The 15,005-nt window shown below is 38.9% G+C and overlaps 1 protein-coding gene and 1 long non-coding RNA gene across 3 annotated transcripts in view; one reads left to right on the top strand and one right to left on the bottom strand.

The window, feature by feature from the left end:
• The first annotated feature begins 263 nt into the window (after positions 1 to 263).
• LOC109396422 (uncharacterized) lies at positions 264 to 12,053 on the top strand. 2 transcript variants are annotated; one of them, XR_002126846.1, is made up of 4 exons: positions 264 to 410; positions 6,632 to 6,704; positions 11,077 to 11,210; positions 11,972 to 12,053. It is a non-coding gene; the product is annotated as an uncharacterized LOC109396422 (long non-coding RNA). The 2 variants fall into 2 exon arrangements; XR_002126847.1 differs by having other exon boundaries at positions 11,975 to 12,016.
• The window catches only part of LOC109396421 (cadherin-like and PC-esterase domain-containing protein 1), a 27,807-nt gene continuing 24,728 nt past the window's right edge, over positions 11,927 to 15,005 (bottom strand). The window contains exon 2 of the mRNA XM_019668211.1: positions 11,927 to 12,145. Coding sequence (XP_019523756.1) covers positions 11,945 to 12,145 — 201 coding nt within the window. The 3' untranslated portion in view covers positions 11,927 to 11,944. The remainder of the gene's footprint in view (positions 12,146 to 15,005) is intronic.

The raw sequence follows: 15,005 nt of genomic DNA, 5'->3' as shown, positions 1-15,005 counted from the left end.
CCACTGCCCTACCAAAACCATGTTTTTAAGCAAACATTTGACAGGGATTCCCTTTACTGTCTGGCAATTACAAAATGTAAAGCTAGCTATTAGAGGAGCAGGGCCCCCAAGAGTCATCTCCGCCCTCTACACCCCTTAATCACTTGTTTGGTTACTCTGATAACGAGGTGGAATGCTGAACAAGATTTTTTAAATTCCAAGAGTTCCCTGCTCTAAATGGACCAGTGCCTTGCATAGATGATGAGATTCGCGTGTGACTTTCCTATTTTTCCTTAGAGAAAAAGCTGAAGTGAGTTATTATGATCATTAAAAGGTTGGTATCATCTAGTTGGTGGAATTCTTCCTTCTTTGAAACCAGAGACATCACTGACTTGACCGACTCTGAAACCCGGATACAGAGAACACGGGGGGTACGTGAGTTCTGTTCTTCTGTTGGTTTTGCTCAGACGCAGCCTGGGGCATATTTCATTTGCTCTCTGATGCTGCTATTTCCAATCATACACACTATTTTTTTCTCTGAACTTCAAAAGAAGCAAATGATGCTTGAATATCTGAAGGAAAGATTCAGCTATTTTATTAGAGTATTTGTAGGGTTTGTTTTTCAACTGCTCATTCATTTCATTGTGTACCTACTGGATATATGCAAGGCACTGTACTATGCAGATTGGCATATAAACAGACAAGGAAAACGCTCTCTGCTTTATGAGTTTATGATATAGAAGGGGTGATGAGATGAACACCCCAAAATTATAAGAAATAGAGCACAAGCTTACTTTGGGCACCAGAGATATATGACCAATGTGTGATGAAGTCTCAGATAACTTGTTTACCTATTCCAGTTTGAGGGGCACTTATGGGTAAATTCATATATTAATTTAAATTTTAAGCACTGTCCGAAAGGAGGGAACTATCGGCAACAAAAACCTCAATAGTAATGCAAAGTAGAAAGCTCTCAAAAGTGATCAGGCAAAGGTGAGTAGGGCAACAGAAGTCACTGTCCATCCTACCCACATACTCATATCACCTGGGAAGCTTTTTTAAAACATAGTGATGCCTGGGTCCATCCTCCTCACCAAAAATCTGATACAATTTTCTGAAGTGGGGCCTATCCACTGGCTTTTCTAATTCTTAAGTTCCCTGGATACCTCACGGGTGAGGACAGGCCTAAGAACCGTGCTCCAGCAGGGGTGTGGAGGAGCTGACACCATGGCATGGCAAACTTTGAATTCTGGGCTAAGAAATATGAGTCCTGCTTAGGAGGAAATGAGATGCCATTGAAGACTCCTGCACAGGAAAGTGAGGTGAGTCACTCTGTGCTTGTGGAATATTAAACTAGCAGTCATGGGGGCGGGGTATAGAAGGAAGAGGCCAGAAGCTGGGAGAATGTGAGTGGCTACTGTGACAGCACAGGAGACAGGAAACATAACTGGAAGGATCGTGGAGCCATGGCCGAGAGGAGGCACACGTTGCAGAGTATGTGCCTAATGTGTGTTGTGGCTGAAAGAGAACCTGACCATGAACTTCAGAGCCTAAATGAATGTTGTAACAGAAACATGGTGGCCGGGAACCACAGATAAGGTTGTGGTGGAAGACCGTAGTTCCATTTTATACATGCTGAGGTGGTGGGACACACACAAATCAGGACATCTAACAGGTACCTTGAAAATCTGGACTTTCCCCCAAAGTCTGCCTGTCGGGGACAATTAGGGTTTGGCACTGTTTAAAGGTTATAGCCCCTGAGGAGATTACTGAACCTTCACAGTAGAAACATTTCTTGATGGAGTATCAAGAGAAGGTGCAAAAATATGAGTAGGGGTGAATGCCTTGGAGAAGGCACATATTTGGAGGAAGGGCATGAGAAAGGAGGGGACAGAAAGGTTTGCGAAGCAGGAGAGGACAGTATTAAGGAAGTTAAGAGAGAGAAGGGTTTATAAGAATATTCTAGATCCCATAGTATCCCCGTCTGTGCTAGGATAGGTATTTATTTCACTCTGGTTCATACATCTCGCCAAGTAGAGTAAGATCAAAGGAACTGAGAAATTAGGCCAGTGAATTCACATTACAGCCTTATTTAAAGTAGTGTTCAATTTTATGTACTATATTTTGCCATATATAATACATACTCTTTTGCCCAAATTTGTGAGGAAACAATAAGGATGAGCATGATACATGGGTAGTACAAATTCCATGTCTATATAAGCATTTATAATTCTTTTATTTATGCTTATAAGTAAAAAGTGTAACTCTAGGAATCAATAACGATATTCATATGCAGAATACTATGCCGGAATAAGATAATTGGTTTTGTTGAACTTATGACAAACTTGCAACGAAAGTAATTTCAGCCAACGATTCAATGAAGTGAAACAAAGAGTGAAGTATTATTGTCCACAGAGTAGGTGACTGTGACTTGATAAGATAGGCATACACCTAAAACTAATAATAATAATTAAAAACAAAAAATGATAGGCGATACTAACTTAATTACCACAGCGTGAACAGCGCGACATTTCTCTTCATACACTTTAGGTGGGAGCTAGCAATCTAGCTGATATTTTTCAAAATTATTGGAAAATCCCTTGGAAAATTAAAACAAAAGATTTATTACTGAAAGTTTGGGCCTAAAACATGGGTGTGCCTTATACACGGGAGCGTATTATCCATGTCAGAATATGGTAATTTGAGAAACACTAATATTCTCCTCATGTTCAAATCTGCTCTTGTACCCAAAATAATGCAATCATAAATATAGTGACTGGATTTTGTAACAAAAAGGAGTTTCTTGGTAAATTTTGAAAGGACACTTTGGGGAGGTGGGGGTGTATGTATGGGGGGGTGGTGAAAGATTATTGAGGGTTAATTGGAGAAACACTGCTAAGGAAAACATATCTACTTTTCCTTATGTCTTTTTCCCCAAACTGTAGTTTGGACATCCACAAAGAGATACTGTTAGGAGGGAGCAACTTTAGTTAGAAATAAAATGAAAAATCAGATGCTATCCAGAGGGAAATACTATGGAACTGGAGAAAGTCAAGTCTAAAAAGGAAATGATTAGGGAAGTTTCAACAATATTTGCAACATGGAGAGTGGAAAGTAAATGGGGTATAAAAATTAAGAAACAGTCTTGAAAATATGGTTAGAAGCTCCCAAACTCCCTCCAAATTGGAGAAAATGTCTGAAATATGCCAGGCAGCTAAATCTGATAATACAGCAGCATAGTAAACACACTGTATCTGGAATCCCTAAACTCCCTTTTAGTTAATCCACACACTGTCACTTGAAAGGTCCCATATGAAGCGGTTTGTTTTCCTTCTCTGGAGTCCTTCTTCATCTAGATATAATATGAGTAGGATTTGTTTCTACAAATTAAATCTGTCATTCAAAGCACAGTTTAGTCTTTGGAAAATTAAACAAAAATGTCTAATTTCTTTTTTTTAAAAGTCTTTTCCATTCTAAAGAAATAGGAAAAGAACAATGACCTGAAATAAATGACTTGTAAAAATTTCAAGGTTGCATCATTAAAAAAAACAAAAAAACAAAAGTAACAGAAAGTGCATTTAAAGAAACAGCACAGAGACAGCATCTTCAAAGCTATACGAAACATTTCCCAGCTTTGGAAAATTCGCATACCCAATCTGGTTTCCATGAAACTTAAAAAGATCAAACAATTAGAAAGAAGCTGGGCTTGAAGGAGAAATGCTCAGGATTTCAGTAAACATCTGGTTACCATTTTCAATGTAAGAACTAACCCACTTAAGGAAGCAGTTTAGTTTCTTGGGAGTAAAAATGAGACACTAGCTTTTTGTTCTCTTTGCACAGTGGAGGGTAGAAGAAACATCAGGACGGGGAGGTCACTCGGAGCTCCACTTTTATAAATAAGAAAGCTTTTTTCAAAAGCTAAAGTAAATTGAACTCAGGTCCCTCTAGTATAAACAGCTCAACTGAGTTAAGGTTAAATAAACATTCCTTGAGCTCTAGTGTGCCAATTAAAGGGCACATTCTGTTTGGTCGTAAATATATCAGTAATTCTATGAGCACTGAGGACAATAATAACCCCGAATACACAATTACTGTGTGTCATAATACAATAAAACAGAATGGTGCAGGCTTGTAGGTTTCTTTGATTCCATTCCTTTTTTTTTTTTTCCCCAGTTTGATTAACTAAAGGCACAGAAGCACTTCTGATACCGTCCAAAACCTATTACTCGTGTAATAAAAAACGTATGTCAAATGTGTTCTAGGAAAAATACTGACAAGGCAAAACATACTGTGCCTTTTAAATGTGACCTTTACTCTTCTGTCTTCCTGCTAAATAGTCATACAGCATATTAAACTCAGGAAAGCAGCAGGGGTGCTGGCCTGCGGCTGGAGGGGAAAGGCAATGAGACTAGGAGGCCTTCATTAGGCTCTCATTTTAAATCATCAGGAGAAGCGTCTCTAAAGACACGAGCCAAAAGGGACCACCACCAGCTCTGCCTCCAGACCCCCATTTCTCCACTGCTTTGCTCCCCTTTCTTCTCTTCTGCCCACAGGACACAAGTCTAAAAGCAAAGACTAAAGAAGAGGGATCCCTAGAATGATGGAGGTTTAAAATCTTGTCTTGCTCTCTCTCATTCTGTGTGTATAAATGTTACAGTGAATCACAGAACTGCAAATTTGAAAAAGACTTTGGCAGTGAGTTTATTCATTCTCCTGAGTAATAAAGCAACTCACTCGGCAGCATCTCCAATATGCTTCCATTCCAACAAAACTTCCTACTTTTTGAGACGGGCTGTTCGATCATTGCTGGATAACTCTGACTGATACATAGAATGTTTATCCTTAAACTGGTCCTAGTTACGCCTTCTAGAATTACTACAAATAAATCTTGTACTCAAGAATCCCGTTAAACAGTGGGAAAACAAAAATATTGGTCCAACTACTTGCAGGGCCTCCCAGAAACGTTCTTTTCAATTGGAACAATCTATTTTCTCCTTCCTGCTGCCATCCTGGTTTTTGCGGCAAGCGTAGAAATATGCCCTCTTTGAGGACACATAAATAATTCTGGCCCAATGATAACATGTGCTCTGTGTCAGAGTCTCCTGAACTACATATTACTTAGACTCTACCCTGGGAGCAAGTTCAAAACTTTTGGAGAACATTTATTCTCTCTTATGCCACTATTCCATTCTATGAACTAAAACAATGACTTGCTAAATAAGACCTGGATGATATGAAAGACAATAATTTGATGACGCCTCTACCTTTTTCTTTGGAGTAGTATATGTTATAAAAATCCTGGGTCATATGATATGTTTTTCCAAAGCGAGGGACTGGAAGAGCATAAAATGAGTATTCTCTGCTAAGAACAGAAGTCGGGAACATACCACAGAGGACACAAAGGGACCTAAATGACATGATGGGGCAGGGTGGCCCTTAATGCTTTCTATGTTCAAGAGCAGCAAAAACTAAATGCTTACTTTGACATGTCATTTACTGGAGAGCATTTTTAGGTAACACTGAGTGCTCCATTGTTTTATAGAATATTAACCCTTCGATTACTCAAGTATCACCTCTAAACAGATAACCCCCAATACTTCGTCACCCACCCTAGCCTCTCTACTCACTCCAGGTTCTGCTAAACACATTCAGATGAAAAGCTCGCAACACCTGAGACTGAATTCGTATAGAACTAAACTCATCCACCCCCGAACCAACAGGCTGAGTGACACCCGTAAATGTGACAGGAGAATCTTCAAAGCAAATGAAGAACTCTGAAAAATGGACACAAGCCCTTAAAAGCCTCAACAGTCTACAAGCATTGCTGTATAAATTATCAACCCTCTATACTACTGTACTTCTGGCTGCATTTTATTCATTGTAAGAGCACATTGGAGCATGAGTAGAACGTCACTGTTGCTCTAAGGTTATATAAAAAGTAAAGGTTTATCAATTAAGTGTTCATGGGAATTTTCTGAGGTAGTTTGCTATTTAAGGGGCCCAAATCTTGGCGCACCATTTTACTTTCACTCATTCATGTGACATCCATTCATTTGCAATACAAATATGTATTGAGTACCCCTACATGGAGGGCATGGCTTTAAGCAATAAACAGGACATGACCCCTGACCTCAAGGAACGTACAGATTTTTCAAAAATGAGGGTTTTGTTTGTTTGTTTGTTTTTTCCCAACTGGAATGATCCAGGAAACTCTGTGTTGGGGTTCCAGGAGTGTTTCCAACCCAGAACCTTCAAGGAGAACATGTAAGTTGAGACAGAGTGGCCTGAAAACACCTAAAAAATTTATTTATCCCCAAATATCCAGCAATGGCATCCTCTTGTTACTTCATATAGAACTCATTTTTTTTTTTCAATTGGGGAACAGTGTGTTTTTCCGGGACTCATCAGCTCCAAGTCAAGTAGTTGTTTCAATCTAGTTGTGGAAGGTGCAGCTCAGTGGCCCATGCAGGGATTGAACCGGCAACCTTGGTGTTATGAGCAGCACTGCGCTCTAACCAACTGAGCTAACCGGCTGCCCCCTAGAACTCGTTTTAAAAATACCTCCACACAAAGCAATTTTTACAACCTCCTTTCTGTAACTAGTTCTTATCAATAGTAACAATACTCTCTCCAATTTTTGGAGTGCCTACAGGGTGCCACTCACAGAACAAGCTTCAAGGAACTTAACAACCAATTTGCAGAGAGAAAAGCAAGGCTTTGAGAGGGTAAGTAACTTGCCCAAGGTTATGTAACCACAGAAAGGGAACACTCGGGATTCTGACCCAGGTTCAGTCTTACTCCAGAGTTTATTCTTTTGAATCACCAGTCTACTACTTCCACAAGAAAGTGATTATTGTGGTGAAGCTCTTCTTACTTACGGGTAATTTAAACCTCAACTTCCTTATAGCTTCTTTTTGAATACAAATAAACTACAGAGAAATCTGAAGTAGGTTTTTCGTTACAGAAGTTAGAATTGGTCTGTAGATGTTTCTTTTCCATACAAACTTCAGAAACAGCTATTGGCAAGTAGCCATTATAAATAAACCTTCAAAGTTAGACTAAATTTCAAATGATACATGGATATGGTGGACATTTTTAAAGAGTGCAAGCGAATATAAATGAAAACAAAAAATTTATTAAATTATAAACAGGAAAGGAAACAGGCTTTTTTTTTCTTTTTTAATAGATTCCCCACCACATGAAGGAGTGATCTTATCTGTCATGCTATTAATAGTGCTTCCCGAGAACACAGTTGGGTAAATTACAGTGTCCTTATTAGGGAGGGAAAAAAGACTGTGCAGCAACATTATTTAAAATCCCATTCTCCAGAATACAAGGTATCAAATGTAATGTCCATAAGAATAGCAGTAAGTATTATTTATCATGGTCCTAACTAGCCCTTCACAGACCTACCTTCACTATATGATGCTGTCATGCTGCGCTCTCAGCTCGTGTTAGAAGGTCGTTATGTGAACCATGATATGACATCCATTCATTTGCAATAGAAATGTTGGTCTTTGATCCATTACCTAATGTAGTGTCGTCTACTTAATAATCACTTTGAGAAAGTTGTTTTAAACATACCACCTGGGCATGTGAGAGATTAGGGAAAGGAGCTGGAATGCTCCCTTCTACATGAAAGTAAAATTATATTCTTTCCCTGTTACTCTGGGTACTCCAAATCTCAAAGCCAAAATTAAGCCTAAACTATGACAGCTAAGATATCCATATCCAGTTTGAGCCCTGTTTTTATATTTCCATTTTAGTGATTTTAAAATTATGTGTTTTCTTACAAACCATCAAATCCTTTTGAAGGAGGTTTGGTTAAAAAAATTAAACTATCTCAGTCCCAGAATTTAATCATCAGTTTGGTAAGGGATCAAGTGACCCAGAATTAGTGTAGATACAAAGGTCAGCAGACTTTTTCTGTACGGGGTCCAATAGTAAGCATTTTAGGTATTAAGAGCCATATAGTCTCTGCTGCAGCAGCTCAACCCTGCCATTGGAACAAAAGCATCCAGAGGCAGCAGGAAAACAAATGTGTGGCTGTGTTCCAATCAAACTTTGTTTACAAAAACAGGCGTTGGGCAGATTTGGCCAGTGGGCAGCATCTATTGCCAACCCCTGGCAAGAAAATCGATATGGTCTTTCACTTTTTTGTCTTTCTTCATAGAACATTCCATGTGAAAACCCCAACTTATAAAAACAAGAGTCATTTCAAACCCTAAGAGTGACTCCAAATCTGTAGCTTTGACAGTGAGTTGGCATTTGTTTTTCACACGGACTGTACAATACATTTTCTTTAAAAGTGCAAGATGCATTCAGAAGTGGACAGAAAATTGTTAAGTATGCATTACTCTTCAAGTGTACATAAATAATTGTATCCAATGATAAAATCTACTAAGTCAGCCTCTTGGACCACATACTATTTTACTTGGATGTTACCATGGGAATAAGTTGTGAACTTCTGGAAAACATCTACTCTCATTTAGGCTGCTAAGCTATTCCATGTATTAAAGCACTAATTTACTAAATAATACCTAGATCTAGGAAAGGGAATAACTGATTGGTTCTTCTACCTCTTCTTTAAAGAATTATATGTTCTTACAACTGCAGAGACATAAGATATATTTTTCCAAAGCAAGGGACTAAAGGACCATAAAAGTATATGTTTGACATTTTGCTAACTTTTGTAGGCCTAAATCCAAAGACAATTGTCCTTTTACTGCTCACAAAATCAGCTTAAAGATGAAATGCATGTAAATACCTATACAGTTAAATCTTAAGTAGAGCAATGGCATTATAGAGCTGACTTTTACATCATTTTATTCCAAAAATTAACTCTAAAGATTGTTATTCCTCAAACCAATTCCCTTAGGACAGTGCTCCCCAATGAGACAACACTTTCCACTTTGAACATATAAATTTCTGGGCCCCCATCCCAGACTATCGAGTGAGAAAAATGCTGGCTGGATTTTACTTTGTCTTCTCTCAGAACTCTGATGCGGGTGGACAAAGTCATTAAATTCCACCACATAATATAGTGAAGTAAACACCATTACTACCTTTAACAGACAAGAAAACTAAGGTTCAGAGAATTTAGTTGTTTAAGGTCTTATAGTCACTGCCCTATGGTCCTTTCCAATAGAGCCACCAACTTCCGTTACGTCACTAGCATGGAACTAGCCATATACTAACTTAGAACCTGAGACTTTCTACTTCTCATTTCAATAAATGTTTACTAAAGATGTCATAGGAAAGATATTAGCAGAAGTGATTGGAGTCAAGTCAGGAGAGGAGAGGAATGGATAGGTAGAACAGGAGAAATGCGTTTTCTATTTAATTTCCTATGACCAAGAATGTATTTTATAAATATGTCGTCTGCATGTTGGTACTTTGTAAAAATGGGCCTATATGGTGTCATAGTTTCTGCTGCTACACATATAGTGAAATAAGCATGTAGTGAATATGTGAACCTAAAGCAAAACAAATTTTACAAGAATCTAACCTCTACAAAATATTTTTTGTCACAAGTGCCTCAATTCAAATATAATTCATAGATTAAATGTGTATCTATGGCAGACAAGCTAAAATAAAAAAGTGTTTTTTGTGTTTTGTTTGTTTGTTTTCCTCTATGCTAGATGATCAAGGATGTGTTAGATTATAGTCACAGAACTTTTTTTTTAGGGTGTTCGATGCACACTGCTCTTGGTGAAAACTACAAAATAAAGTGAAAAACAAACAAAACACACTCCTGAATTTGCTATCCTTCCTGAAGGCCTACCCAGGAATAATATCCTATTATACAGAGTAAAAGAATAACAAGAAAGAGTTAGGAAGTGGATGTTTTATAAGCCGAGGGAGTGTGGGGGAGAGGAGCCCAGTCAGCGTTTACGGTGACAAATTCTGGTGACACCATCTAGTCACCTTATACTAGTGGGCCCAGCAGCCCCTTTGGCTGCCAGATTCTATCACTTGCAGGCTGTCACTGCGCTTTCTTGGTATTTGGAAGCTGCCAAGTAATCTTATTTTTTCATATAAAATTGACCCAAAAACATCAAGGGAGAGAGGAGACATATTTTCTCTGTTTCGCAATGGGAGAAAATTGAAGTTGAAGTTAAAATGCACAGATAACCCATGTTGGCCCATACAGTCTGTAGCAACACCAAAGAGGCAGACGAGCACAGGCATCGGACACAGTCGTGGTGAGTTACGAGGGCCGATGCCCTGCGTGTCTCAGGCACTCTGCTCACGGGGCCCGTGGGCGCTATTACACAGTCACCTAGTGCAGTGATGGGCTAAAATACTGTGTGGGATGAGAGGGAGATTAAACGTTTTATATCCTTCCTTAACACCTATTCTGATAAACCATTTTCTGACAATATCATTTACGGGTATTCTAGAACTTTTGATTGGCCCTTTTTAATAGAACCCACCCCAGTGAGGTTTCTAAAGTTTGTTTTCAGCTCTCATTGATATTCCAGAGCTTTCATCTCCCCTTTTAGTTTTTCTCATTTGCTTCCAAAGCCCAGAGCTCTAGATTTCCTTACTGCTCCCAGGAGGTGGGGACCAGCAAATGGCCTTCCTGCAGATCCGTCCTCACAGCCCATATTCTGCACACTTCAAGGCCCTTTCTTTTCATCAAAGTGGATCTTTTGGGCTCTGTTCCTTGGGAGCTTTGCTAGCTAAGTAGCTTACAACTTCACTGCCAATGTGGTAAAAGGTGACTGTGGTAAAGAGTGATCATAGCTAAATGTCCCTCCAACCTCTTTCATTCGCCAGCATAAACCCAGCACTTAAAGAGGCACCTCACTGAAGAAGTGCTATAATGATGGCAAGATATTTGAAATTTAAATGAAAAATGAATAATATTATTGTGAGACCAGGATCTGACTATTCCCTCCCAAAGGAAACCACTGCTTAGATTAGCTGATGCAAAATGCTTTTTCTCCCCTTCCTTTGGATAATAAAATAAATAAATAAATAAATAAATAAATAAATAAATAAATAAATAAATAAATAGATAGATAAATTGTGTCATTCTAAGGAGAAAAATCTGATTGGCTCATGCTGAATGAGTGTTGCACTTCCTTGTAGATCTAATAATGATAAAGTTGTGGCCAAATAGAGTCTGATGCAGCAAGTAGGTGAAGAGGACAAGCACAGAGGTAAAAGCTGGAACACCGGGGTTCCCATCCTGCCCTTGCCTCGCCCCAGGCTTAAGATCCAAGGTGAGTCTTTTCACCTCTTGAACCCTCGGTTTCCTCTTCTGGAATATGGGGAAGGGGATTTAATATTTCTTAATCTTAGGGGACTCAGGGCTTCAGTGAGGATTAAGTGACATCCTGAATACACAGTACAACATAGCATCTGTCACAGGATTTGGTTGCTCAAGAAATGTTAGCTGTTACTGTTACTGCCCTTTCTGACCCTCATCATCTATTCAACTCTCTTTTCGAATAACTTGTTTATAAACGTGTCTCTTATTTTTCACTTTAAATGATAGAAATAAAAGTCCTTGACTAGTAAGTGTGTGTGTGTGAGAAATATCCACACTTCTTTCACAGTTAGAGACAATCCGTGAATCACATTTAAGCTGGCTTCTTAAAACAATTCCCAGCACATCCTACTTACAGTCAGATGAAGTGCAATTTTCTTAAAATACGGAGCTGTTCGGTGCAGGGCAGAACATGTCTTCAGGCTCATAAACATAAACATTTTTTTAATGTAGCCTTTAACCATGAACTATGCAACACCAAAATGCTACAAAAATTTACACAAAATAATTTCAGGAATAAAAACATATAGCTAAAGAAAAATTGAGAGGAAACAGAAAAGAAGCCAAGTTTTCGATGATACATGAAAGCTGGTCATGAGTAAAAATTTGTTTCTGTAAAATTTTTAGAGGAAGACAGTAGCACATTCAAGAAATGACTTAATGTTCTATGTCAAGCGACTTTGGTAATTAGTTCTTATTCTTACCTCTTTCTAGCAGCCTCAGCCCCATGTCAGCACTGAGCCCTTCTTCAATGATGACAACGGCGTAGTGAAGCTGAGTGAGAAGCTGCTGGTGGAGCAGAAGCTCCGTTTTGCTGGAGGAAGAGGGCCTGTAGAGTATGGCTCTTTTGCCATGGCTGCCAAAGTGCGTCTCCACTGATTCTTCAACCTGTAAGAGAAAGAAGACATAAAAACTCAAGAGGAAAAAGTAGCACGTTTCTCCTAAAGGACATCATTAATGCAAATCAAGGGCCATTCAGAAAGTTCTTTAAATTTTTCTCGAGACACGAAAGACAGATTCTATGAGAAGCTGACAAGGACAAAGACCCTTTTTATGCAAGAACTGAATGTGAGCTGAATTTTTCTCTCTATTACAGAAAGACGAAAGTTTTAGGCCATTAAAATATAGAGTTCCTAGAGGAATACAGAGAAATACAGAGCTGAACTCTAGCTGAAAATATATTGGGTTGTTGGAAAAGTCATGACGCATTTTACAATGAAAAACATCGAAAAAATATGTCATGACTTTTCTGACAACCCAATAAATTAACAGCAATGCCTTTCATCGGCACGGAGCTTTTATAAAGTAGTTCCAGCTGCATTATCTCATAACAGTTCTTTTAGGTAAACACAGAGGCAACAGGCTCAGAGGAAGGATTTTATGCTGGGAGGACACATTTAGGAAGGGGTAGAGCTGAGAGGCAGCCTCAGAGCCCCTGGGAAACATGAGTAATGCTACTGTTTCTCTCAATTGGGACACAACAAAAGAGAATGCATGTCAGTATGAGAAGAGGGGAGCTATCAAAGTATCATAATTTTAGGTTCTCCCATCAATGTTGTCCTCCATATAAATATTCCTCTCTCTCAAAATGTTTGAAATTCCATTAACAAAAAGGAATTTTCTAACTGATGTATTGGGTTGTTGGAAAAGTCATGACATATTTTTTCTGTTTTTCATTGCAAAAATGTGTCATGACTTTTCCGACAGCCCAATAGACAGAATGACAACATTCATTATGCTTTAATGGCAGATATTGGGTGTTTTTCTGAAAACTTGAGATTAAACCTTGATAAAGTAGACATTTTTTATTACTGGAAGAAGTGATGAGATTGGATTGGGGTTAGGGAAAAACATGGAAGCGGGTGAAGCAGAGTGGAAAAAGAAAGGGATTGGAGGAGGATGAAGGGGAAAAGATAAACAACAAAACCGAAAGTCTAAATGATTTTCAGTGGTAGCTCTGAATCCAACTGTCCATTTTATGCACACAATATGTGTCATGGGTTTTCACTACTTGAATTACTTCATTATTTCCCATTACTTGATAGAATCAATTCCACATCGTTATCCAGGCATATAAGGTCATTCCAACTTAGACCTTTCTTCTGGGTCTCTGATGGTATCACCGTCTTTATCATTTCCATTCCTCATCCCACCTTGCTCCTTCCTACACATACCTCTGTGCGTTCCAGCTGCAATGCCTTCCTCTCTCTCCATTCATCTACCTAGCGAACTCCAATCACACATGATCTCTTCTGGAAAATTTTAATGGAAATACATCCTTCCTTGAGCACTTATGAAATTGCTCCTGCCCCTGATGTGAGCTCCGTAACAGGCAGCTTGCATTGTCTGGGCTTCTCCAGTGCACAGCACGCACACTTAATAAATGAAGCGATCTAGGACATAAATGAGCCGAAGTGCTCTGTCTAGATCTTTGAAGATAAGTATGGAGAGAATGAAGAAACAGATTTAGATTGTAAACCCTCTGAGGGCAGGAACTATATCCTATTTTTCATTGCATACACATGATTGCTATCCGGAAATAACAGACAAAGCGTAGTGTAGTGCAAGCCACACACTCTGGAGCCAGACTGCTGGGTTCGAATCCCCTGTCTCCATGAGCACTATTTGTGTGACCCAGAAAAATACCTTGACTTAGTGTTTGCAGAGTGCTTAAAACTGTGTCTGGCATACAGGAAGTATTATATATATGTTTTTAAAGTAATAATAATAATAGATTGTAAAGAGCAGAGTCAGGAAAGCTTGTTTCTGATTCTGAGCTCTGCCTGGCACGTGTTAACATAGGTGCTTAATACATGTGCGATGGGTATAACAATGGAAAGGAACAGAATGTCCACTAATCTCACTCTCTGTGCATGGTACTTTGGCATAAAACATGATTGATTAGGTATTTTCTAATGAAAGGATATTGCATTTTATTGGTAATGAAACTAATTATACTCAAGAATTTAATGGCACATTGGGACATGATTCCCCAGCAAATGTGGTAATAGTTTGGTATGATAAACCTTTAAGGAGTATTTGACCCCAAAAACAGGTTGTCTTTGGACACAGTAGTTATTGGGAACCAGTAGCCCATCGGAGGCCAAAATAAACAAACATTCATCTAGGTGGAAGGAAAGACAGATGCTTCAAATATATCGATGTCACTCAGGCGAAATGCACAGTGCCCAGTTCCTTCTCACATTTGTTCTTACGTAATCACAGGATGCGCCTCTCCGTTACAGCTGGCTCAAGTGCAGGAGTGATCTCATAGGACGAGACAAGTTTCCAACTTTAAGTTATTATTATTTAGGAAGATACCATCCGTCCTTATTCTCCCACCAGGATCAGCTTAAGCAAGAGAGATGTAGCTCTTACCAGTATATCTTACACAGAGCATATTCTAAATAATTACTGGCCATATTTTGTAATAACCTGGATACCACAGACTGAACTTTTAACTCCTATTTCAGGCTACAGGGACTAAATAGGAAATGAGCTCGTTAGTCAAATTATGTTGTATTATCTTGCCGTATAAACAGCCCCGTCCTTGTAATATTTATAACACACTGGATCAGCAGAATGGCCCAATACCAAGAGCGAAAACCGTTTTAGCTGGTCCCACAACAGGTGCACACACTGCATAAGTGAAATAAAAACTCTGTGAACAGCTCTGTCAACCGCACCACCAAATGCAGGATTATCAAATGCCAAGAGCAGCACTTTTGGAAATAAAATCTCCTGATTA

Source organism: Hipposideros armiger, unplaced genomic scaffold (genome assembly GCF_001890085.2).
Source record: "Hipposideros armiger isolate ML-2016 unplaced genomic scaffold, ASM189008v1 scaffold_521, whole genome shotgun sequence".
NCBI lineage: Eukaryota > Metazoa > Chordata > Mammalia > Chiroptera > Hipposideridae > Hipposideros > Hipposideros armiger.
The sequence above is the reverse complement of the archived record's forward strand: the minus strand, read 5'-3'. Positions and strand labels throughout refer to the sequence as shown.